We start from the raw sequence: 25,216 nt of genomic DNA, 5'->3' as shown, positions 1-25,216 counted from the left end.
AGAACTCGTGTCTTCTACCTTTTTGTGGGGCCACTTAATCTAGCCCATCATCTGTTAACAGAATTGCACTTCCGAGGCGCCCCTGCTGCCCGCAGAGGCCCGAGTGGCCGCAGCAGCTCATGGGCCAGAGGATTTGACCAAATCGGAGAGAATCCAGGGTGTGGCACCTTCCGCCCACCAGGGGCATCGTGGCAGATGGGACACCTCCTGGGCAGGGAGGGTCTGCACAGCTGAGGGAAGCCTGTTGGCGTGGGGGCTCACGGAGACGCTTCTGTAGTGGGAGCTGGGGGCTGGTCCTATCTAGGGAGCTGGAGAAGGGCTGGGGGTTCTCGGGACAGCCACAGCCTGGAGGATCAGACAGGGCAAAACCCAGTGGGCAGCACCGGGTCGGGGTGGAGAAAGTTCTGTGACTCAGGCCTGAGATGGCTTTTGTCTGTGCAGCATGATGTGGAATGGAGATCACTCAGAGGGGTGGGGCGGTGGTGCGCCCTGATGGAGGGAGCCCTCCCCTAGTCTGCATGGAGCCATTGGTGGCTTCTTCCAATTTCCGCTGAGGTCAGCAAGATGGAGCGTGAGGGCAGAAGAGGAGGTAGCCACCACTTCGGGTGTCTTTGCCCTGGGGCTCTGCACATTTGCATCCGCAGACCGACCCCTTTGGGCCTTAGAGTTTTTGAACTGGACTGCAGGGTCCTTGAAGCTGGGTCTGTGTTACTCATTCATCTATTTAACACACAATTCCTGAGTGTGTCCGCGGCACTATTCTAGGCACTGGAGATAGACCATGAACAGAACAAAGACCCCTGGCCTCCGGGAGCTTCTCTTGTAGTGGGAAGAGAGAGAGGAGCGGTAAAACCATTAGTGAACATGGGAACATGTTAGGTGTGAGATGCACTCTAGAAAACAGCCCTAGTGGGAGTTCCTGTCGTGGCGAAGTGGTTAACGAATCCGACTAGGAACCATGAGGTTTCGGGTTCCATCCCTGGCCTTGCTCAGTGGGCGTTGCTGTGAGCCGTGGTGTAGGTCGCAGACGCAGCTCGGATCCAGTGTTGCTGTGGCTGTGGTGTACACCAGTGGCTACAGCTCCAATTGGACCCCTAGCCTGGGAACCTCCACATGCCTTGGGTGCAGCCCTAGAAAAGGCAAACACACACACACACAAAGAAAGAAAGAAAACAGCCCTAGTCAAGTGGAGAAGGAAGGAGGGCTGGGTGAGGAAGCGGGGGGAGGCCCTTCTCCACAGGGTGGTCTCATGGAAGAGGTGACACGAGAGCACAGACTTAGGGAAGTTAGGGGGCTAGTCGTGTAGATGTCTGAGCATTTGGGCCAGAAAAGAGCAGCCAGAGCAAAGGCCCTGAGGCAGAAGTGTGCCCGGTCTGTGGGGAGCAGGCAAGAGCAAGCAGTATGGCGAGGTGAGCCTAGGGGGGTGAGGTGGGGAGGGGAACAAGGATCTGAAGCCAGCAGGGCTTTTCAGGCCTTTGGAGGACTTGGGTCTTTACTCAAGGGAAGTGGGAATCCCCTCACCTTGGGGTCTGCAGCGTTCAGCACGGGTCCTGCAGTCAACTTGAGCTGTCTTGAAATACCGAACCTCAACTGGGACACAGGCCCTGTGTCTCTCTAATGAGCAAGGAGGTCCCATCCTGGTCAGCACCAGAGTCCTCTGGCCAGGAAACTGGGTTTTGCTTGGGGGGTGCTTTGCCTGACAGGAGGCTGGGGAGCTGCACGTGGGTGAGAAAAGGGCCAGTCCGGTCACCCCCGCTCTGGGTGCTCCAGCTGTTTAATGACAGTGGCCAGGCGGGGAGTGGTATGGGTCCCTTACTGCCTGGCTTAGGACAGTCCACGTGGTGGGTGGGTATAACTCTCATCCTGGGGGACAGATGGTGGGGCCACCCTTGAGTTGTGTGTCCTGGCTGGTCTGGGATTGACTGCTCGCTGACCACTTGCCATGGCGCTCATCACCTCACCTACTAACCCTAACCTACTGGGGGCCCCTCCCCGTAACCTCCAGCCAGTTAAAAAACCAGACCTGAAAGAGCTTTGTTCACGCCATCAGTATTGTCTGGGTGACACTTGGACCGTGGATGGCCCCTCCACACAGGAGCAGCACCTGTCCGTTGGGCACGGACCAGCTGGCTGGTGTGCTCGCCCTCCCTGCCTGCCACGGTATTTCAGGTGCACCCCCACGATCCAGGCCAGTGCCCTGCTGGCCTCCTGGGCTCAGGATGAGCAGGACAGAGGCGGTCCCTGTCATGATGCCCTGGTGGGGGACTAGATGGGAAACAAGCCAGTCCACACAGATTTAAGGATTGGATCTGGGAGGACATAGAAAACAGCTTTGGGAGATGACAGGGAGGGGGGTCCTCCCTGAGGAGGTGACACCGGCTTGAGGGCTGAAGGATGGGAGTGGAAGGTGGAGCGAGGGCTGAGATGGTCAAGGCCCAGGAAACAGTGAATCAAGAGACGGAGGTAGCTGTGAACTGGCCGTCTGGGACCAGGGGAGGGGCCTGGAGGCTGGCAAGGCCTGGGCCACTGGAGGAGGGGCATTTTCATTTTCTAGAAGAGGAGCTCGCTTGTTGGCTCGGCGGCTCCTAGTAACCCTTGCAGCGAGGCGCTGTTATCCTCAGAGTCTCGGCAGGAGGAAGCCGACATCACTTCCCAGGGGCTAAGGGATCATCCTCCTGTCACCCAGTTGGGGGGCCTTGCTGGCCTCCAGCCCCACATGTCCGCCCTTGCTATTCTGTGTCCTTCTGCCACTGTCCACGATGATGTCCCCGTTTCATGACATGTAGGATTCTGCACCGGACATCTCAGATCTCTGAGGGTCACCACTGTTTTGCAGGTTGTTATTTTAGAGAACACGATGAGGCAAAATATGCCCCCTAAAGAAACACCAACTTAAGCATTTGGTTTGTCCCTGCTTAATGAAGGAGTACAAGATATTTTATTTTGCGTGAGCGTTGACCATGCCGCTTCAGTCACAAATACCTTGGGATTCATTTCTGCTACAGGCATTCATTAGCTCTTGATTGAATGGTGGACACGGCATCAGAGGGACAGACAGGGCGGTGCTAGGTCTAGAGAGGGACGGAGAAGATGCCTTGGGTGGGAAAGGCCAGAGGGCTGAGCTGGCCTCGTGCAGACCCGGCAGCACCCGGAGACTGCTTTCTAAGAAGTCCCAGCACCACCTTGACGTGAACTGCCGATTCCCATGGTCTGAGCTCGGGCGTGTGTGCAGGCGGAGGTCTCTGGGCGCAGAGACGGCTCCGAGTCCAGATATATGGGCACTGCCTTGGGTTGTGCCTCGGCTGCCGCAACACTCCCTGATAATTGGCCGGTGGTGGAAAGAGTGCATGCGCCTCTTGTTAGCGGCAGTGGCCCGTTACCTCTTGATGTTTCCCCCACGGTGGGTTTTCCTTTCCCCGTAACGTCTGGCAGCATTGCCCAGTCACTCGCTGATACGGCCGAGGTTGTGCATTCTGGATGTGTGCATGGGCCTTGGCTCAGCAGCCCCACGTCCCTCAGGGTCTGGCATGTAATACACGCACCCATCCATCACCCCAGAGTTTATTCCGTCTGGTGTTTGCTCACTGATCACCTCGTTCGGGAACAAGCATAGCCTTGCTCTGCTGCAATTAGCGGCCGGCTTCTCTGCGAGGCCGGTTGCAAAGCCATGTGCTGCGGTGCCGTTGGTTACGGTTGGCGTGAACCCGGTCACTGTGACCCGCCTGTGACACCTGTGCCTGTGAGACACAAATGGGGAATAATTATGCACTGTGCTCGTCCATGATGCTTGACAGGCCAGAGGGCCACCTAATTAGTGATGTGATGTGTAGACTGTCCCTGAGCAGGGCTACCTGCTCCTTGGGGCAGTGTGACTCGGGCATGGCAGGGCTCCTTACAGCCACCCTGGGAGGCTCCGTTGCTTGTGGAGGGTTGAACTTTTGAGCTGGGCTGCAGAATGGTTGGGCTCCTAGGCACCGGAGCTTCCCTTCCCGGGTTCAAATCCTGGCCTTGCCTCCCATGAGCAGTGACCGAGGGCCCTGCTTCTGTTTGGAGGATAAATCAAGTCGGTGTATGTCAAGTGCCCAGAGCAGTTCTGGGTGTATTTCACAGGCTCACTGGGTATCAGTGACAGTTGTTTTTATCTGGAGAAATAACAAGAAAGTGTGCTGCCTCTGGGTCCTCATAGCAGCCCTGCAGGGACGTGCTAACATGAGCCCCGTGGAGGAGAAGTCAGTGAGCAGGCTGCATGGGACCATGAGCCAGGCTCCTGTTGCTCCAGCGCCCTGTGGGTCCTGCCCTGCCTGCGTGCCGTGCATGCCGCAGGCCCAGTCCCTGAGGCTGGAGGCCAGGGTGTGGGGCCAGAGCACTTCAGGGGGCTGAGTCTGGCCTACAAACAAACCAGAAAGAGTTGACTAGAAGATTGGAGGGAAAATTTAAAACAGAGAGTTTGCTTGTTTTTTAAAAGTCACCTCCCCTCCCCTGCCCTCTCTTCCATCCTAGTGATCTGTTTGCCGAGGGAGTCGGAGGGGAGTAAATATCTTTCTTTCTTCCTTCCTTCCTTCCTTCCTTCCTTCCTTCCTTCCTCTCTCTCTTTTTTTTTTTTGGCTGCACCAGTAGCACATGGACGTTCTCAGGCTCGGGGTCAAATCGGACCTGCAGCTGCTGGCCTACACCACAGCCACAGCAATGCCCCATCCTTAACCCAGGGATTGAACCCATATTCTCATGGATACCAGTCAGATTCGTTTCCACTGCGCCCCAGTGGGAACTCTGAGTACGTATTTCAGAGCGTCCGTGTGTGGCAGGTGGCAGGCCATGGTCTTGTGGTCAGGAGCTGGCTTAGCGTGGGAGGGAGTGGCTGTAGTCCCTGTTGTACGGATGGTGGCGCAGAGGCTCCCCTGGCTCCGACATGGGCTGAGATCTGGGCTCAGGTCTGCCTTTGTGTGGTGCATGTTTTTGGTAGTCTTCGTGAACTGCCTCCTTTCTTCTCAAACCTCTCAGCAGAGCTGTTTGAACAAAAGGATTCTTGTTGCTTCTTCAGAAGGTGGATGGGCCGAGGAGAGCCTGGAAGGTGAGCTTTCTTAGCTTGATGTTGTGACCGCTCCCACGGACCCAGCCAGAATTCGGGCCATGCCCCTGTCTTTTTCCTCATCCACCCCTTCCAGCCACCAGTCTCTTTCTCCCTCTTTTTCTTCTCAATCAGGACTCTTCCTAAGGTGGCCTGCCTCTTGTCCCCATGCTGCCTTCTCTCTCCCCTGCATCACTGAGTAGCACCAAGAAACCCCAGCACTTTCTATGTCGAGACGGGGGAGGGGGGGGGCGGACCTCTCTTCTGGGGCCATGAGCATCACGAACTCTGCTGCTACCTGGGAGCTGGTCAGGCGCCTTGTGTCCCAGGGCACCACAGCTGTCAGCAGGCACACCAGCTCCAGTTGTCCCTGGACTTGCCAGAGGAGAGGGGACTGGCCGGAGCTCTGAGCTGGCCTCCCCCCACCCCGCCCTCGGCCCACCCCCGAGGTGTTCTGGAAAACCGCTAACACCCGAGACTCCCATCTGTTGTTTGCTTCTCCCCCGAGCCCTCCTAAGCTCCTTCAGCCACCCCCGGCCTGGCGCCATTCCCCACTCCTTCCTCCGTGCCCCAGTGTCCGTGGGGGTCGCGAGGCAGTTCATTGCCGGCTCCTGGCTGGACTGTGGGCTCTTAGTCCAGCAACTCTGTTTAGTGGATGATAGGTCAGCCCCCGGCAACTGCATGGGGCCAGCTTCCTGAGTTGTGTGATTTGCTTCTAGCTTGTATTTAGGGCATATGACAGCCTGAATTTATTGAAAATCCTCTAGGTATACATTTTTAAAAATTGGAGCAGAACGTAAATCACATGCATAGAAGTGCAGTAATCTGGCCGTACTGCTTGATGGCTTTGTACCCAGGATTACATTAACGTGGCCAGGTGTCCCCCGCTTTGCAAAAGCTTGCTTCTCTGTTGCAAAAGACCTTTTTACAAAAGACTGAAAGGAATCCTAAGAAGGATTTTCACTTTTACAAAAACAGGTGAAAAGTGAAAATAGTGTGCAGCACTGGTGTTGCAGCAGCCGTCACAGAGGCAGGGCACCTGCAGCGGGCACGGCCCCGCCAGGCTCCTTCCCGGGAACCACACTCCGCATCTCGGCATCCAGCCCCGTGGCTTTGAACTGTGTGAGCAGTGGTGCTTTATCTCCCTTGATTCTGTGCATCTGCCGGTCTGGCGGCTTCGCCTCAGGCCATCCCGGCTTAGAGAAGATTTCCCGGGAAGGCTGCACTCTCAGATCTCGGGGGAACCTCGTAACTCAAGCCAAGACAGAAAATACCTCTGGCGTCCCACGCAGCCCCTCCTCAGTCTGTAACCAGCACCTTCCCCGCCCCTCCTCCCAGCCAATCACCCTTCTGACTTTCAAAGGTATCTTTTTAAAAGGTTTTTTTTTTGTTTTGTTTTGTTTTTGTTTTTTTAAATTCTGATGAAATACTTATGACACGTATGGCGGATTAACCATTTTTAAGTGTGCAGTTCCATGGCGTTCGGTACGTTCTTTAAAGGTTTTCTTTTCATTTAAAGGGCACTGGTACTACTGTCTTGGGGTAAAACAGCTAAACAACAGAGCAACGTGTAGAGTGGAAAGTGAAAGTTGCCCCAACCTCAGTATCTTCCTCAAAAGGAACCACTGCTCTCAGTTTGTATAGCCTTTCAGACCTTGCTCTGTGTACCATCATGCAAATATCTATCAACCCGGGAAAACATGGGTATATGTACGCGTTTTAAGGTGACAGTTTTGTTTTTTTAACCGTAAACGGAATCTTTGCTTGCTTGAACCATTAGTGGCAGCTTGGCTTCTCTCGTGCGGTCTGTGTGGGGCTCTTTGTAGGGGGCGCGTCCAGGCCCAGTGGAGGACGTTCTGTTTGACCCCTGGCACGTCAGCGATGCTGCCTCTCCTCCTCCACTCAGATGCCCCGCCCGGCAGGTTTCCGTCCTTCCTCCTGAACCCCCACTGCTGTCCTTGCAGAACCCGTTTCCAGATCCCCAGCCCCCGAAAGGCCTTAATTATCACCGAGCCCTGAGTAGTCACCTTCTCGAGTATTTAACTTTGAAGCAAGGACAGAGGTTGGGGCTGTGAAGGCTGGTGGAGTCATTAACCAGCAGGCCAGAGCAGGCACTCTGCGGAGCGCTTAGACCCCTAGGCCACCCCTGAAGTCACATTGCTGGCCTTCAGCTGGCTCTGACCCTGGTCCAGGCACAGAACCTGGGGCTCCCCTCCTGCATCCCCCCCTCTTGGCTACCTGGCAGGGTCTCTGGGATCAGCAAGGAGGGCCCTGGATCTCCAGTCTCCTCCTGCAGCTCAGGCTCCAATTCCCTGAGAGGTGAGCCCTGGGTGAGGCCGAGCCTGTGGCGCCTGGGAAACTGGGGCCTTATCTGAAGAGCGCTTTTCTCTGAGGCTTCTGCGGTGGGCTTTCTTCATGAGAAGCTAAACCCAAAGAACTTCGGATTTTTTTTTTTTTTTTAATGGCCTTATCTGCAGCACACGGAAGTCTCAGGGATTGAATCTGAGCTTCAGCTGCGACCTACGCTGGATCCTTAAACCCCTGCCCCAGGCTCGGGATTGAACCTGTGCCTCTACAGCAACCCAAGCCCTTGCATTCAGATTCTTAATCCATTGCGTCACAGCGAGGACCCCAGAGATCTGATTTTTGACTCTGAAGTGGGCTTTCTCATTTCTTCTGCTTGGCTCCATCTTGCTGGCTCTGCCACTAAGTTCAAGTCATGAATGTTAGGCTCCTTTCTTCCTGTTTTTTTTTTTCCTTCTCTCCATCACGTTGGAGATAGGAAGTACATGTCACCGTTCAGCAGCAGCCTGTCAGGGCCTGCCCTGCTCCAGGCACCTGGTTTGGTGATGAGAGCCCAGTGGAGTGTATGATGGCTCTTCTCCTGGGGGCTTTCCGTAGGGAACATCCAGCGTGGTCCAGTGTAACCTGGAGATTTCTGGGAGGCCCACAGCCAGAAGGCTTTTGTGGAGAAGCAGCAGGAATGATCAGGAATCCCTGCCCACATTTCCCAGCTACTCCCTATCAGCTTCTCCATGGTAACTATGGGATCTGGCTATTGTTAATATTAAAAAAAAAAAAAGAAAAAGAAAAAGGCTTTTTATTTTTGGCCACATCTGAGGCATATGGAGGTTCCCAGGCCAGGGACTGAACCTGAGCCATAGCAGTGACAACGCCAGAATCTTTAACTTCTAGGCCACCAGGGAACTTTCAGGCTTTTTTTTTTTTTTTTTTTGTCTTTTTGCCTTTTCTAGGGCCGCTCCTGCGGCATATGGAGGTTCCCAGGCTAGGGGTCGAATCGGAGCTGTAGCCACCGGCCTACACCACAGCCACAGCAACATGGGATTCCAGCGGTGTCTGCAACCTACACCACAGCTCACGGCAACGCTGGATCCTTGACCCACTGAGCAAGGCCAGGGACCTAACCCGCAACCCCATGGTTCCTAGTCAGATTTGTTAACCACTGCGCCACGACGGGAACTCCATCAGGCTTTTTAAATAAGGAAAAATAGGGAAATAAAGTCTATAACTCCAGTGTCTAAATGCTCCCTGTTGAATTTTGTAAAAAGTTAATTTGTGTGTATGATTAGGAGTTTTAAACCAAACAGCAAGGTATAGAAATGAAAAACTCTAATTTTTTTTTTTTTTTTTTTTTTTTTGCTTTTTAGGGCCACACCTGAGGCATATGGAAGTTCCTACGCCTGGGGTCAAATCAGAGCTACAGCTGCCAGCCACAGCCATAGCCTCATAGGATGCAAGTTTTGTCTGCAACCTACGCCACAGCTCACGGCAATGCCGGATCCTTAACCCACTGAGCAAGGCCAGGGATCGAACCTGTATCCTCATGGATACTAGTCAGCTTCGTCACCACTGAGCCACAATGATTTTTCCCAGGAGTGAAAACCTCTCAAGTGCACTCATGCGTGTGCACACACACCACTACCTACCTTCTTTCTTTCCCCAAACATGAAACGCTAACATAGTATTCTGCAGCTTTCCAGGGAAAGTTGTGTTTACACCATCACAAAGCTTTACCCAGAAGGGACCCAGCTTCATTCCCTGTTCTTGCTTTTTTATCCTGGCGCTGTTTCTGCATCAGCATAGCTAGGTATAAATAGACCTCAGTCTTTTTAACATCTTCGTAGATTCCCGCTCTATGGACAGACCATAATTACCTAACCACTCCCCTGCTGATGGACATTTAGGTTATTTCCAGCTATTTACTGGGTTCGTTGCTTTTTAAAGGTTTGAAATTTCCCCAGTAAGCATGCCTTCCCCCTCCCTCCCCAACACCTGATCATCGAGAAAAGCAGATCCCTTGGAAAGTTTCTAAATTCATGTCAGAGTTGACTTTTTTTTTCTTTTCTTTTTTAGTGTAGGTAGAGAAGGGAGAGTAACCATCTATATGTTGGATGTTTACTGTATCACCATGCTCTAAAGGTTCTTTTTTCTTTTCTTTTCTTTCCTTTACTATTTTTTTTTTTTTTAGGGCCACGTCTGCAGCATATAGAGGTTCCCAGGCGAGGGGTCTAATCAGAGCTACAGCTGCTGGCCTATACCACAGTCCCAGCAACTTGGGATCCAAGCCATGTCTGTGACTTACACCGCAGCTCATGGCAATGCCACATCCCCAACCCACTGAGCCAGGCCAGGGATTGAACCCACATCTTCATGGTTCCTAGTCGGGTTCTTTACCACTGAGCCACAATGGGAACTCCTAAAGACACTTTCTATGATTTTTGTTTAGTTTAAGGAGGCCAGAATTACTTTGCCCATGTTCTAGACAAGGAGCTAGGAAGCTCAGAGAGGCCCCACAGCTCTGTAGGGGGTAGCTGGGGTCTCACTGCTCTGCCCAGCCCTGGACCCTGGGCACTGCTCCACCGGCGTTAGTGCTGCTGGTTGTTCTGTGCCTCAGAGTCCACACTGAGCTCAGGGAGGGGTTTCTGCATCATGCCTCTGAATTTCTGCTCCTGACTTCTCCCAGGGTGGTGTCTTGCTCTACGTTTGGTCTCCGTTTTCTCTTTCTGAAAGCTTTATTGCGTAGGGCGTGCTTTAAAATTCACCAGGAGTAAGTGGTGACCAGGGAAGCAGTCAGTTCATTTTGGGGCCCTAACCAACGAGGTTTGGGCCCTCAGGAGAAGGTGAGGGGGTGTCTGGGATTGCATTTAGTCATGCAGCGTCCTTAGTGGGCACTGATGGATGCTGTCTGTCAGTGATGGGCACCTGGGACGCTCACATCTCCCGGCTCTTGGTTATTGGCATCTGTGACGCGCCATCTGGGTTTCCAGGACAATAGAAGCATGTCTCAATTTATCTTCATTTTTGTGGATGAATAATCCAAAGTAGGCAAATAAAAATTAATGCTTGGATTTAGATGCTACTTTAGCATTCAATTAGGTTTTGTTTTGAGTGTTATTGAAATTAATCTGTGTTCCTGGAGCGCATTCCACTAATTGGCAGGGTCAGGTGGCCCCCAGAATACACTTGGTGGTTGTTTGGGGTAAATCAGAAGATAGATAGACTGAATCAAGGTAATGGAAAAGTTTACTTTAAAAATTTTCTCTTTTTCAGTGACAAAATGATGTCTCATTGTCATCTAGACCCTGGAGAAAGAAAAACACTTTAGTCAGAATCTTGTCCCCCAAACACATCAGGGACAGTTTCTTTTGGGTCTTTGCTCCTTTCTGACCCATTTGCATGTAAATACTTTTTAAAGAGTACTAAACAGGGCACTGAGTTTGAGCCCCTGGTGAAGCACTATTATTTTAGAAAGAGCTTGGGTAAGTAGCCATTCACATTCGGACTCTACAGCTCAGTAGCCGTGTCTCATTGGGCAAGTCACTTAAGCCTTCTGAGCCTTATTTTCTTGTCTGTACAATGGGACTGATGATGCGTATGGCACATGGTTGCTGGAAGGACTGAGATACAGCTATGTTGTCCACAACGCGGGATAGAACCACGGTGCCACACGGGCCTTTTTCATTTCTCTTGGAAGGCTCCTGACTTTTCAGGGGAGAACGTCTTCCTTGGGGCCAGGCTGATAACTTTGGGGATGAGCTTTAACTCATTGCTTGCCAGGTTCCCTTTCTAAAGAGAGCCAGCATTTGGTTACATCCACTATACCTTGCTTTTTCTTTTCTGTTTTTTTTTTTTTTTTATAATAACAAGGTACCCTGGGTGTTCCATTTCCATAGCGATCCACAGTTCCTTTTAATATAAATAAATTTGGGAGTTCCTGTCATGGCTCAGCGGTTAACGAACCCAGCTAGTATCCATGAGGATGCAGATTCGATCCTTGGCCTTGCTCAGAGGGTTAAGGATCCGTGTTGCTGTGAGCTGTGGTGTTGGTGGCAGACGCAGCTCAGATCCTGTGTGGCTGTGGCTGTGGCGTAGGCCAGCAGCTGCAGCTCTGATTCAACCCCTAGCCTGGGAACCTCCATGTGATGTGAGTGCAGCCCTAAAAAGCCAAAAGTGAATAAATAAATAAATAAAATAAATTTAAACTATAAGTGAAAAATAAACTATATGTGAATGATAGCATCAGTGTGCCGTTGTTGAGACACAGATTGTGCAGATGGTAAGTGGTTTTGAATCCCAGCTCTGCCATCTCCTGGCTGTGTGACCTTGGACAGATTATTTAACATCTCTGAGCGTCAGTTTCCTCATCTGTACAAAGAGCACAACAACAGTATTATCTTTCGGGGTTTCTGTAAAAGCCTAAGTGAGATAATGCAGTCAGAGCCCTGAGAACAGCATCCGGCGCTTAGGAAGTCCCGTAAAGGTATCCAGAGTGTGTTTCTGCCCCCCCGGGAAGCACAGAGCTGGTGCTGGCCAAGTGCAGATGGGCTCAGGACCATGGCTGACAAATGGTAGCGGGTAGCTGGTGCTCTTGTTTCGAATATTTAATAGTGAAGACGTTAATAATAGTCATAGTTGTTAAGCGAGGAGGTAGAATTTATTGTTCCAGAAAGGAATTTCTTGGGGCAGAAACTCTGGGGCCGCTCAGTAGGAAGGAGCCAGAGAGATTCCAGCGTTCACCTCCGCCCGTTGTCTCGGTTTGACCTTCCAGGCCAAGCCCAGCATCCGGTGCTTCATCAAACCCACCGAGACGCTAGAGCGGTCCCTTGAGATGAACAAGCACAAGGGCAAGCGGCGGGTGCAAAAGAGACCCAACTACAAAAATGTTGGGGAGGAGGAAGACGAGGAGAAAGGGCCAGCCGAGGATGCCCAGGAAGACGCCGAGAAGGCTAAAGGTACAGAGGGTGGTTCCAAAGGCACCAAGACCAGTGGGGAGAATGAAGGTGAGTGCGCCTGCCAGGGCCAACCGCGCCAGGCTGTCCTCTGTGTCTGGTGTCCATCCCCTGCCCCCCCGCCTCCTGTCACTCCAAACACTGTGCACCTCATTTTACACAACCCGCCATTCAGAGGCGGCTATGGGCACAGGCCCCCCCCTTACTGGATGGGTGGCCTGGGGCCAGGTCCTTTCCTCTTAACCCCGTGCCTCTGTTTGCCCATCTGTCAAAAGAGGGTAACAGATAGCATTCACTTTGCTGTGCAGAGAATTAAACGGGCTAATACACGTATTGTGCTCACAGCAGTGCCTGGCCTGTGTCACAAGTATCTACTGCTACTGCGACTGCTGTCGTGACTGTTACTGTCATCTTTATCATTACTGCTGCTCTTACGACTCCCAAGAACTTGGGATTATGATTTTTGACAGAAGTCATTATTTCCAGTGCACTGCAGGGAGAAAAATAGCCCATGTTTAGTGAAATTATATGCTTTTAATAAGATTAGGGTTGGGGGGGGTCAAATGATCAAATAGCATCCTCTGCATTCTTACATTAAGATTTTTTTCAAGTACTCATCTGTTTAGAATGAGGCACACTTGTGTTTGGTGCATATGTGCTCAGTAATTAGAATCATTCTGTCCTCCCTTTTGCCCTTGCCGGGAAAGATTCTGCTTTCTTTTCACCTCCCTCTCGTTTAGCTGCTCACACCTCCTCCATCTGGAGAGCGTTGTCTGCTCTGCGATGAAGCAGGTTTCAACTGTCCGGTTTCTTGTGCCGTAGGCCGGGCTCAGGGCCACATAGGTGGGGTCTCTGGCCGTGGCCTTGGGCCCTCAGGGTGGAGGAGGTGAGGGGTGCAAGTGGGGGGGGCTCCACTCACCATGGGGGAGCTCCCACCACACCCCCTGGGACAGACAAGGGCTCGCCTCAGCTCCTGGCTGGGATCTGCTCAGAGGGGCAGGGAACACTTCCTGTGAGGCATCCCATCCCCTGGGTCCCGGGCGAGCAGGGCTGCTCTGAAGCCAGCTCCCCGGCCCAACAGCTGGACTGTGGGAGGCCAGGGCATGGGAAGCTGGACAGCGGAGCGGCTCAGTAAATCAGGGACTGGGAACTTGTGTTTCGGGGAGCTTGCTGCGATTACGCAGCCCAAGCCTACCCTCAGTCCCCACCCTGCTGGCCCATTCTGAGTTTCTTGGCAGTTCTCAGTGAACAGCATGATCACATTTCAATAAGTGTAACCATAGGGTCTCCCCGGTGCCGCCAGCCCCCCTTTTAAAGCTGAGCTCTCCAGCATGCTAGTACTTCTGTTCAGAGTGGGCAGTGAGCGTTTGGGTTGAGGAATTCCGTTTTGAACTACAGATATCACTCTGGTGGGGTGGTGAGGGCCAGACCCAAGGTAAGCCACACTTGTCTGCTTCTTTGGATCATTTTGACTCTTTTTTCTAACTTGGGAGACAACTGTCTGCTTAAAGCCTTGGTTTAGCTTTCCTGTAGCTGCACTAGGAGGGCATGGGCGACTTCACCCCATTTTGCACACAGTGTTCTCGCCGATTCCATTTTGGAAAGATGCTCCCTCTTTCGTTCCAGTCCTTTTAAGGGCTACTCTCTAACCAGGCTGGGGCCGTGACTAACTGTGGTGTGGACAAGGGCAGGCTTGGCCTCAAAACACACACTGCAGTGACTCAGCTGGGCGGGCCAGACCTGGCACACGGGGGCTTCAGCAGCTCAGCGAGGCTGCCGGCCCAGTGCCTGTTAGATGGGGGGAAGGCTCCCTGCAGGCTGAGCCTCCTGCCCTGTGCAGGGGCCAGGGGAGAGACGGTCCCAGCCTCCCAACCCCTGCTTTCCGGACCGTTGCCTGGCCAGGTGGTCCCAGGCAGGGCCCAGCAACTTCCCCAGAGGCTCTGTCCGGACAGCCGATGCTGACCTCAGAGTTCGGGGGAGCGTGGCTCTCCTCGACCCCCTCGGCCTTTGAGTGCCCTCCTGTCTCGTCGAATGCACCCCCATCTTCCACCATAAATAAATACAACTTTCACAGCCCGTCCGGCAAAGAGACGCTTACCTGGGCGGCAGCAGCTGTATCCTGGGGCTTTTGAATCATTTAATTTGAGCTCTCAGCTGTTCTCACGTTTGAAGGTGCGGCTGGGGGGCATTCTCGCCTCAGACCGTGTCTGTGTTTGGGTGAAACGGCCCAGCTGTCAATGCCTGTGCCTTGGACGGCTGTCAGGCACATTTTCCCTTCCCTTTCAAGCCAGAGGACAGCGTAGGGCGGGGAGGTGCCTCGGAGGGGGCAGCTCTGACTCGTGGTCCCGCCTCGGCAGCTCGGCTTGTTGTGCGCCTTGGATGGTCTCCTCAAGCTCTGGACCTCGTTTCCCATCTGGAAACTGTGATGACAGGAAACACAATTTGTGTAATGACTGTTTTCTTTCACGAGGATGTGTTAGGATTCTTGTAGTTGCAAGATGGAGACATTCAGCTCAGACTGGCTCAAGCAAAAAAGGCAATGACGGTTCGCATCACGGGGGTGGGCTTGGGCAGGGCTGGACCTGGGGCAGAGACGACCCCTGGCAGTGTGAGGCTCCAGTCCTGCCAACCCCCCGCCCGCCGCGCCCCCTGCAAGTGGGATGGGAGCTGCTCCTTCGCGCCGTAAGGAGTGCGGTGCGTGCCTGGGCCCGATGCGCGTGGCTGCTAACGGGCCTGCTTGCCCACCCCGTAAAGGCATCTTCTGTGCTGGTTGGCTGGGCTTGGATTGTGTGTCACCCTAAGGTGACTCCCTCTGTAAGAAATAAGGTGCATTTCTCAGAAGGAGGGGACATGGGTGCCACGCCAGCCGGAAGAGCGCGTGCTCCCCAGAAAGCCACGCGGCCTCTGCGCGCCTCTGTTCTCCCTTCCTGTCGGGAGGTGGACGCGAGGCTCTTTTCTCCTCCCAGTTGCTTCCTCTCCAGTGTGCTTCTTGCTTGTCCCAGGACCTAGGGACTTGTTGACAGCCTTGACCCCTGAGCAAAGAGGTACTGGCGCCAGTTCCCCCCGCATGCTCTGCTGCCCCCACTGCAGTGGTGACATCTTTCCTTTGAAAGGAGGCATAAAGCACAGGAGTGAAAAGGCATGTGGTCACAAGCCACAGTTCTGCCATGACCTGATTTGAATGTGGCATTAACTTGTTTTTTCCTACAAATGCAGCACTCAGAATTCACACCTCCTCCACATATAAGCCCCAGCAAGGAAGTTGTGTGAAATGAATGTGCACCCCGGGACCCCCCATGCCCATCCCCCGTTTGCAAAGAGAGGGGTGCTCTGCCTCAGGTCCCGAGGGGTGGGCAACTCATTCTGAAACCCAGAAAATGACAGGGCCCTTCCGTGTTCAGCAGTGGGTACTGAAAGGAATAGCAGGCTCCCTGGCCAGAGGGGTGTTCCCGCTCACTCTAAGCCTGCGCTTCAGTCTGAAAGGCCGCCCTCTCTTCCTGGATTCGCCTAGAGCAATAACTTAATACGCAGACCTGACATAAGAGGGTGAATGGTTTGAAAAAGAGGGTTTGGCCTATGGAAAGGTAGGCATCAATTTCACAGTCTGACCTTCAAAACTCAGGCCTTTCTTGGAATCCTGGTAAGGGCATGGAAGGAAGGCAGAGACACTGACTGAACCTGCCATGTCAGCTGGGAGTTGAAGGTGTCTGGAGTTTGGAGCCCCAGCTTGACTTTTCAGATTTTTTTAAAGTCTCCTCTGAAATGGAGTGGAAGCTGGCCTCATTTCTGGCTGCTCCTGCAAAGCCAGAGCCAACCCCAGGCCCAGCAGAGTTTTCTGGTTGGGGTGAGCCAGGGACGAGCTATCAGGAGGTTGGGGTCTGAGTCCCGGATGCCTGTGAGTCTGCCGCAGCAGCCGTGTGACCCCAGGCGAGCCAGTGCCCTTTCTGTGACGGTTTTTTGTTTGTTTGTTTGGGTGGGGGGGGGTTGCACCTCTGGCATGTAGAAGTTCCCGGGCCAAGGATCAAACCTATGCCCCAGCAGCCACCCAGGGAGCTGCAGTAACAATGCCAGATCCTTAACCTGCTGCACCAGAGGGGAACTCCTCAAGGTGGACTTGAGCTTGATTGCGGGGACTTTGTGCTGGGGCAGCCAGTGAGTAGAGGGGTGGGGGGGGGAAGGATGCGAAGGCCGGGCCGCTGGGGTAGAGAGGCGGGGGAGCACCAGCTTTTCCAGTGGGCTTAGCCAGTCTGAGGAGAAGCATTGGAGGTCATTTTAAACAAATCCTCTGAAAAGCAACTTCCCACAAAAACATCCTGAATTCAATCTCTCTTGTTTGCTATCCAGTAAACAATAGTAAAAAAGCAAAGGGGTACCCCAGATACTCAGCACCTATGCATCCTGTTGTTGCCAAGCACTGTTTGCCTCTTGAAATTCTGCTCCAGAGCCAGCCAGTGGCATGCTGTCCTTCCCGTGTTTCCTGGGTAACCAGCAAGGGCATCCTTCTCCTCCTTCCCTCAACCTCTTTCGGGCCTTCGTTCTTATCGTCCCTTCCCCTTTTTATTGTTTTCCTTGCCATGATTGCTGGCATGTAGGACACTGAGGGCAGCTGAGAAAATCCTTGAATTTGTCAAACCAGCGACGGTTGAGAGGTCATGCCTACCATTTCCCTGAAAAGCACTTCATTTACCAAATGTTAATCAGATTAGAATGCACATCATCCCCGGCAAGTTGATGACTTACTGCTGTTATTTAAAAAAATACTGGGGAAGCTCCCGGATTTGGCCAGAGTTGTCCTGTCGGGGGACAGCTGTTGACGTCCCTGGGTCCTGAGGGTCCTCAGGCCTCTTCGGTACATTCACATCATTGTGAAGCCACCACCACCTTCCAGCCCTAGGACTCTTATCCCCCTAAACTGAAACTGTGCCCCCTGAACAGCTCTCCGTCTTCCTTCCCTCCTACCCACTGCTCTGCTTTCGGCTCGCCCCCCCACCCCCCACATCCCCCCTTCTCCCCTTTCTGTGCATGTGATGGGCCTCTCGGCACCGGTTCACAGTTGCTTTCTTTTCCTACTGGTTTTATGCCGATCATAGTAAATTTTTTTTTTTTTTTAGGACCACACCTGCAGCATATGGAAGTTCCCAGGTAGGGGGGCAAATCAGACACGGCAGCCACAGCAATGCAAGATCCGAGCCGCCTCTCCAACCTACATCACGGCTCAAGGCAGTGTTGGATCCCTGACCCGCTGAGCGAGGTCAGGGATGGAAACCGCATCCTCATGGATACTAGTTGGATCGGATTTGTTTCCGCTGAGCCACAAAGGGAACTCCCTTGTCATGATAATTTCTAAAAATGTTTTATTTGAAAATAATTTCAGATTTATAGAAAGTGAAAAAAACCCCAAAGCAGTTTAAAAAACAAACACCTTATCACTCTGCACCCACTTTCACCTTTCAACATCTTATACCCTATTCGCTTTCTTATCTGCGTTTCTCTCTCCGCAGACTCGCGCTCACACGCACACGTGCACACACACATGCACACACACGGAGTCACAGTGACATGCACACCCTTTTTTTTCTGGGCAGGTGCACCCACCATCCCCATTCCCTCTCAGTTCTTGGGCTGGCGTTTGCTAAGCGCAGGGCATTCTCTGTCGTGACCGCAGCACACTTTGCAGCTCCGTGGGGGTTCCCTCCTGTCCACGCTCCAACTCATGCGTTGGCCCGATGGTGTCCTCTTAGCTTTGTTCCTCGGCCGGTACAGAAGCCAGTCCCGGGTCAGGCCGTGCCCTGAACCCCCGCCTTCCTTTGGCCCCTTGACTCTGACATCGTGCCGTCTCCCTCGCTCTGGTGCAGCTCAGCCACTTTTGCGGAATCCAGAACCTCTGCCTCCGTGCCTTTACTAGAACATTCCTCGTTCTGTCTTTGATATTTCTTTGTGATTAGATTGAGGTTATGCCTTCTTGGCTGGAATACGGCATAGGTGACATGTCCCTCCCAGGGTGTCACATTTGAAGGCACAGTGCCCTTCTGTCCCTCATGGGTGATGTTAATCCTGGCCACCCGGGTGAGGTGTGGCCCAGGGTCCCCACTGTATTGTAACTTCCTCTTTTCGTTGCAACTCATCGGCCATCCATGGGAGCCGCTTGGAGATGACGCAGATAGCCTGTGCCTCACTGAAGTTCCCCCTTAGAACCTTCCTACAGTTTAGGTGAGAGTGTAAATTGGTGCAGCCACCATGGAGAACAGTACGGAGGTTCGTCAAAAAACTAAACCTAGTGTTAGCATATGATCCAGCAATCCCACTCCTGGGCATATATCCAGGAAAGGTGAAAACTCTAATTTGAACAGATGCATACACCCCAACATTCACTGCAGCACTGTTTACAAGAGCCAAGACATGGACGCAGCCTAAATGTCCGTCGACAAAGGAATAAAGAAGGTATGGTATTTATGGCGTTCCCATCATGGCTCAGTGGTTAACGAACCCGACTGGTATCCATGAGGATGTGGGTTCGATCCCTGGTCTCGCTCAGTGTGGCCCTAAAAAGATTAAAAAAAAAAAATGTGGTATTTATATATACACAATGGAATACTGCTTAGCCACAAAAAAGAATGAAATAATGCCGTTTACAGCAACATGAGTGGACCTAGAGATTATCATCTAAGTGAGGTAAGTCAGACATAAGCAGCCATATGATATCACTTTATGTGCAATCTCATACTTTGAACTTATCTACAAAACAGAAACAGACTCGTAGACAGAGAAAACAACCTTATGGTTATAAAAGGGCAGTGGGGGATCCATTGCGATATGGGCTTAGCAGACACTCACTACCGTATATAAAACGGATGAACAACAAGGACAGTTATATCGCACAGGGAACTATATTCCGTATCTTGTAATAAACTGTAAGGGACGAGAGTCTGAAAAAGAATGTATATGTATATGTAAAACTGAACCACTTTGCTGCACACCTAAAACTAACACGATATTCTAAGTCAGTTATATTTAAAAACATTCGCCCTCTATGGGGTGTTCACTGCTGATGCTTGCTGATCGGGTCTTTACCAGGGCGGTGGTGCCTGTTGGTTGGGCAGTGCCAGCACTCGGTATTCCACGGTAACCAAGATTCCTCTCTTCTTTCCACGCGTGAATTTAATTTAGCTGTCTGTCTTTGGCATGGATTCCAGTTTTTTAGTGGTTAACATTTCATTACTGTATTTAATTAATTTGATACTCACATCGTCCCATATTTGGCCCTTGGGACCCCTTTCAAGCTGGCTGCTAAGTCCTCGTGATAGGCCCCCATCATTTTTTCCCAAGCAGTCTGCACACTTTCTGTCATGACAGGGTGTTCCAGGTTCATTTCCCACCTACTCTGCCCTTCCTCAGGATTCGTCATTTCTCTGAAAAGCCCTGGCTTCTTTCAGTGGGGCTGGTGTTAGAGGCCAAGGTCTGGGCCCCAGGTGTGCTCATGGCTGCATGGGGCGTCTTGCTTCTGGGCCCTTTCAATGGACAGAGCTGGGAAGTATATGCCTGTGTGTATGCAAAATACCCGTGACCAGTACCTCCGATTCCCATCCGTTCGCACATCAGATTTGTACGTCTCTTTTTTCAGTGAGCCCCGGCTCCCAGTGGTGTCAAAACATTTAGCATTTGCTCAATCCTATAATCCATCTTTTTAAAGTTTCAGAATTGTTTATTGTTTGATAATAAAGAGTTGAGGGTTGTTTGCAGTCCCACGCACCACACACACACACACACACACACACACACACACACACTCACACACACGCACAGAAGCAGTTCCCTTATCCCCAAACTGAGGGTGTAGTCAGGTATCACGTTCATAAACTGCTCGGATTTTTACTTTTCATAAACTGCTTGGACTCGTTGGGCCTGTCCTTTCTTCCTCACTTTAGGATAGGTATAGTATTCGTTTGGAATATATTTTGTGCTTTTATTTATTTATTTTTAGTCTAGGGTTCTCCCTTCCCATTCTTATTGATTTAATCTCTTTAAAAAAAAAAAAAAAAAACCTGGAATGTTAACAAGCTCAAAACTCCATAAAGGGGTTTGTTCAGGGACATGCCCTTCCTCCCTCTTGTAGATAACCAACTGACTGTTTTCTAGGAGATTCTTCCTGGGTTTTGTTGTGTAAAAAGAAGCAGACGTGTGTATGCTTTCTTATCATCCCTTCTTTCTTCCCCTCGGGGTCTGTGTTCTTTGGCGCGACTTTCTCCACTGAGCGCTGTCTCCGGAACTCACTCCGCAGCGGTTCACAGCAGTCTTCCTCATTCTCTTCTACAGCTGCCGCGACGTGCACCATAGTTTATTCACCCCGTCTTCAGGCTTGGGCATTTAGGTAGTTTCCAATATTTTGCAGTTACAAATAATACTGCCGTGAATACCCTTGCACATGTGCATTTTCATATCAGTGGAGGTGTATCTTCCAGATAAATTCCTGCATGTAGGATTGCTCAATTGAAGGGTATAGGAATGTTTTCTTTGAAAATGCATTGATTTTTTTTTAGAAGTTCAAATAACACGATTAAGTAAATAATAAATACACACAGACATGGTAGAAATTGTGAAGGCAGGTGCGTGACTGAAGTTTGAGCAAAGCCGGCCTAGGGCATTGCTACAGCCCCTTCAAACTCCAAAACAGAAGCCTGATAGGGGTGGGGGCTCGTGGTATAATAACTAAGGTTCTTTGGAGCCCCCTGGGAGTTCATCATCAGAGCCCGGGTCCTACCTCAGGGACTGTCACTGGAAATCCGTGTCTCTGTGGGCCCACTGATCTGCTTTCCCTGATGGCAGCAGCGTGGCGAGGGGAGGGGAGCTGGACCGAACTGAAGTGGGCTTGGGGTCAGCAGGGAACCTGGCAGTGGGGGCCCAGAAGGCTGTGCAGAGCCATGCTGGACGTCCTGGTTTGGCATAAAGAAGTGTGTGCTTTGACCCTCAGTCACCAAGACAGGCCAAGTCTTCTTCAACATCTACTTTTAAAGACGGCTGTAGAGTCCACTTTGGAGCAGTGAAAAAATTTGGCGAGACCCTCTCCCCAAAACCTGTGACCCACTCCTCTCATGGCCACATAGTGTTTTGGTTTTGTCTTTTAATTTTATGGTATAGTCGACTTCCAGTGTTGTGTGTGTTTCAGGCGTACAGCCGAGTGAAGCAGTTACGCGTGCAAATGTATCCGTTTGCTTTCAGATGCTTTTCCCACTAGGCCATCGCAGAGTAGGGAGTACACCTGTGCCAGGGTCCTTGTTACTTACCCCACAGTGTTTGCATAAGGTGTGAGGGAGCTGGCAGAGCTAGGTAAGAATCACTGCTTTTAAGAGTTGTTTGGATAAAATTGTTGAAAGAAAGGCGGGGGGGATCTGTTTGGCGTTGGAGGAGGTGTTCTGTATTCCACCTAGAAAGCTAAGGGAGCAGCTCTTCCCGCAGCTGGGCTGGCGGGAGGAGGAGTGTATTGGCACCCGGAGGGGTGGGGGTGCAGCGGTGAGGACCAGGGTGGCACAGCCGAGGTTAGGGAGCCTCGTTCTTTGTGGAGAGGCCCCTGTCGCTGGGTCCTGCACCAGAACATGACTGACCTGGGAAGTGGGAGGGCGAGCAGGCCTGGCTTTTTTTTTTTTTTTTTTTTTTTTGCCTGCTGGTTTTCTAGCCCTATTCAGCATCATGGCACTTGTAGGTTTCTGTTTCCTCATATACAGTATCCAGGACCAAATTAATGGTTTTCAGGCCATTTTGTATGAAGCACCTGAATTCCGGAAAGGAGCGTTAGGGGTCTGCGGAGTGTGCGAGGGAGCCCGCCTTGTGCCTGAAGCAGCTCTGCTGTCCCCTCTCGCCGCGGTGCTGCCCCGGACAGTTGTCATTCAGAACGAGTACGCACCTGAGGAACACGAGGATCTCTGCTCCAGAATTGCGATAGTGCCCAGGGAGCTTAAGGAGCCAAAGCTGTGATGGGGCAACCACGTCACAGCCGGTGGAGACACGCGGGCTTGGCCCTGTAATCTTGGAGAGTCCTTGGAGTGGAGTTCCCACCATGCCAGCCAGGCAGGCAAGGGGGACAGAGACCTTGAAGCAGTGCAGGGAGCAGGTCGAAGGTCACAGGACAAACGCCAGAGGCTGGCACCATCGTCTCACTTGGTAGTCTTCAGATGTCACACCCCATCAGTAAACACAAACAAGCACATAATTAAACACGTGTCTCCCCAGTATGTGAACTCTGTGTACTAGCATCCTGTATACTGGTATGCAGATTTTTAAAAGATGAGAATGGTTAGTCAAGAGGTACTGCTCAGTGAGTCACCTGGTACGCCCACTGAGGTGTCTCCAGCCCACCTTGGAGAAGGCAGGGGTCGTTGGGTGGCACGTGGAGGCAAGGATGTGAGGATAGGAGAGGATGGCGGTTCTCAGTCTGCAGCACCTCCTGCCCGCACAGTGGCCACGCGCTCTGTGGACTGCTCTTTGCTCAGTAGCTCAGTGTCAGTTGACTCCCTTTGTTTTTTTTCTCAAATTTAGCTTCATCCTAAGCAGTACTGTCCACAATAGAACAAGCTTTCTGTGCAGTTAGAATTTTCTTCTAATGCACCCTAAAATAAATTCAGAACTATGCGCACACATTAACAGTTAAAAAATTGCAGGCCAGCCCCTGCCTGTGTGAGGGGGGTCACCCTGTGGGGGGCCGTGGCCTCTGCCCCAGACCACATGGGGAGGGGAGGGGTGGCAAGAGCGAGCCCCCTCTGCCAGGTCCGGACCCATGTGGATGTGTGGGGATGCAGTCCTGCAGACCAGAGGACAGCTCCAAGCAGGTCGTGCCTCACAGAGTCCCAGAAAGGCAGCGGGAACACAACGCCTCTGTGTGAGGACACCGTGCACACGCTGATTGAACACCGAGTGGGGCTCCACACTGTACAGCCACCGTGAATCACTGCCGGCCCTGCCTGCCACCAAAGTCCGTCATCCATTCGTCCACTCTGGAGGTGTGTAACGGGCACTTGCCTGGTGCCAGGCCCTGGGCTAGGCACGGAGTTCCAGTGGAGAGCAAGACAGATAAGGTGGTGACTCAGGAAGCCCACATCCCAGTCAGGGAAGCCAGGCGGGAAACAGGCAGACCAGTAAAGGGAAGATGAAACATCCAGATGCAGGTTCCCCCGAGATCTGAGAGTGCAGCCTTCCCGGGAAATCTTCTCTAAGCCGGGATGGCCTGAGGCGAAGCCGCCAGACCGGCAGATGCACAGAATCAAGGGAGATAAAGCACCACTGCTCACACAGTTCAAAGCCACGGGGCTGGATGCCGAGATGCGGAGTGTGGTTCCCGGGAAGGAGCCTGGCGGGGCCGTGCCCGCTGCGGGTGCCCTGCCTCTGTGATGGCTGCAACACCAAATACTATTTCTGCTTTTCACCTGTTTTTGTAAAAGGGAAAATCCTTTTCAGATTTCTTTCAGTTAGCAAAAGCAGGTACTAATGCAGGTCTTTTGTAAAAACAAAGTAAGCTAAAGTGAACTCTCGAAAAGCCGGCATGCCTGTAGTTATAAATACTATAAAGTTACAATCAATGTAAGGGGGGAGGGGACAAATCTGTTCCAAAGAATTCCGAATAATCTATGTAGCTGTTCCTCCTTCAGGATGCTGGGACGTAGCTCCCCACTCCTTACACGCGGGCTGCACTCGAGGACGTGCTTCTGAACAGTGTGGGTGAGGCGGGTGCAGGGGTCACTTGCCAGTGGAGGAGCCTGACCAGCATTCGTCACAATGATGCCCATTAACTCCTGCAGCCTGAGGTCATGTCCAGAGCCCGTTCCCCGATCGGATGTGATGAGAAGGTCACTTCCCCTCTGTGGTCTTCCTCCCAGAAACCTAGAACCCCAGTCTCATGATCAGAAAAACGTCATTCCAACCGGGATTGAGGGGCACTCTCCGCAGACCGTAGGGTCGTCAAGAGCAAGGGAAATCTGGAGTTCGCCACGTGGCACAGCAGCGACGAACCGGACCAGAATCCATGAGGATGAGGGTTCGATCCCTGGTCTTGCTCAGTGGGCTGGGGAATCCAGTGTTGCCATGAGCTGTGTGGGGATCACAGATGCGGCTCAGATCCCGAGTTGCTGTGGCTGTGGTGAGGGCTGGCAGCTGCAGCTCTGATTCGACCCTGGCCTGGGAACTTCTATGGGCCTCAGGTGCAGCCCTAGAAAGACAGACAGACACACACACACACGTGCACGCGAAAAGTCTGAGAAACTGTCATGGCCAAGAGGATCCTTAGGAGATAGGATGGCCGGGTGTAACATGGTACCCCGGTTGGGATCCTGGAACCAAAAAAGGAAGGCAGGAAGAAACTAAGGAAATCCAAATTAAGTGTGGAGTTGAGTTTGTAGTAACCTAAAGAGGCGAAGGAAAAACTCAGATGGTGTCTGAGGTGGGGACATTTGAGCTGAGCTGACTGATATGAGTCATGCTCGGAAAGAGAGGGTGTGGGGTAGGAGCAGACCCGGCAGAGGAGACAGCCAGCTCGGGCCAGTCAAAGTCAACTGAGAAGGAAGCTCAGCATGGCTGGTGGGGCGGAGAGGGCCTGAGGTGAGGTCAGCGGTGGACGGGGGCCGGGCCGGGCCAGGCCTGATGCCATGGACGGCATTTGCATTTCGTCCTGAGTGTGACGGGAAGGCCGAGGGTGACCTGGGCTGACTGCCACTTAACATCACTTGGGTCTGTGTGGACCACATATGGGGAGCAGGGGGCACGAGAAGGGAGGCAGAGGTCAAGTGGGAGGCCCCGGCCCGGGTGCGGGGAAGACGACGGCGAGGCTGTGACAGCCGGGTCCGTGCTCAGCCGCCCCGAAGAGAGGTGCAGCCTCCCATTTCCCCATCTTTCCCCTCATTGTGTCTCCCCCGGA

General features: G+C 52.4%; 1 protein-coding gene and 1 long non-coding RNA gene across 8 annotated transcripts in view; one reads left to right on the top strand and one right to left on the bottom strand.

Annotated features, from left to right (window-relative positions):
- The window catches only part of CLEC16A (C-type lectin domain containing 16A), a 221,225-nt gene that overhangs the window by 47,731 nt on the left and 148,278 nt on the right, over positions 1-25,216 (top strand). For 5 of the 7 annotated variants that reach the window (XM_047780497.1, XM_047780495.1, XM_047780500.1 and 2 more), the window contains one exon: positions 12,138-12,369. In XM_047780497.1, the coding sequence (XP_047636453.1) occupies positions 12,138-12,369 (232 nt within the window). The remainder of the gene's footprint in view (positions 1-12,137; positions 12,370-25,216) is intronic. The other 2 variants (XM_047780499.1, XM_047780498.1) reach the window with 1 other exon arrangement.
- Positions 2,900-15,053, bottom strand: LOC125127470 (uncharacterized). Its single transcript, XR_007134941.1, has 2 exons — positions 14,417-15,053; positions 2,900-3,737 (listed from the first exon to the last, which is right to left on the bottom strand). It is a non-coding gene; the product is annotated as an uncharacterized LOC125127470 (long non-coding RNA).

Source organism: Phacochoerus africanus, chromosome 5 (assembly GCF_016906955.1).
Source record: "Phacochoerus africanus isolate WHEZ1 chromosome 5, ROS_Pafr_v1, whole genome shotgun sequence".
Classification (NCBI taxonomy): Eukaryota; Metazoa; Chordata; class Mammalia; order Artiodactyla; family Suidae; genus Phacochoerus; species Phacochoerus africanus.
Note: the sequence above shows the minus strand (reverse complement) of the source record. Positions and strands in the feature narration are given on the sequence as shown.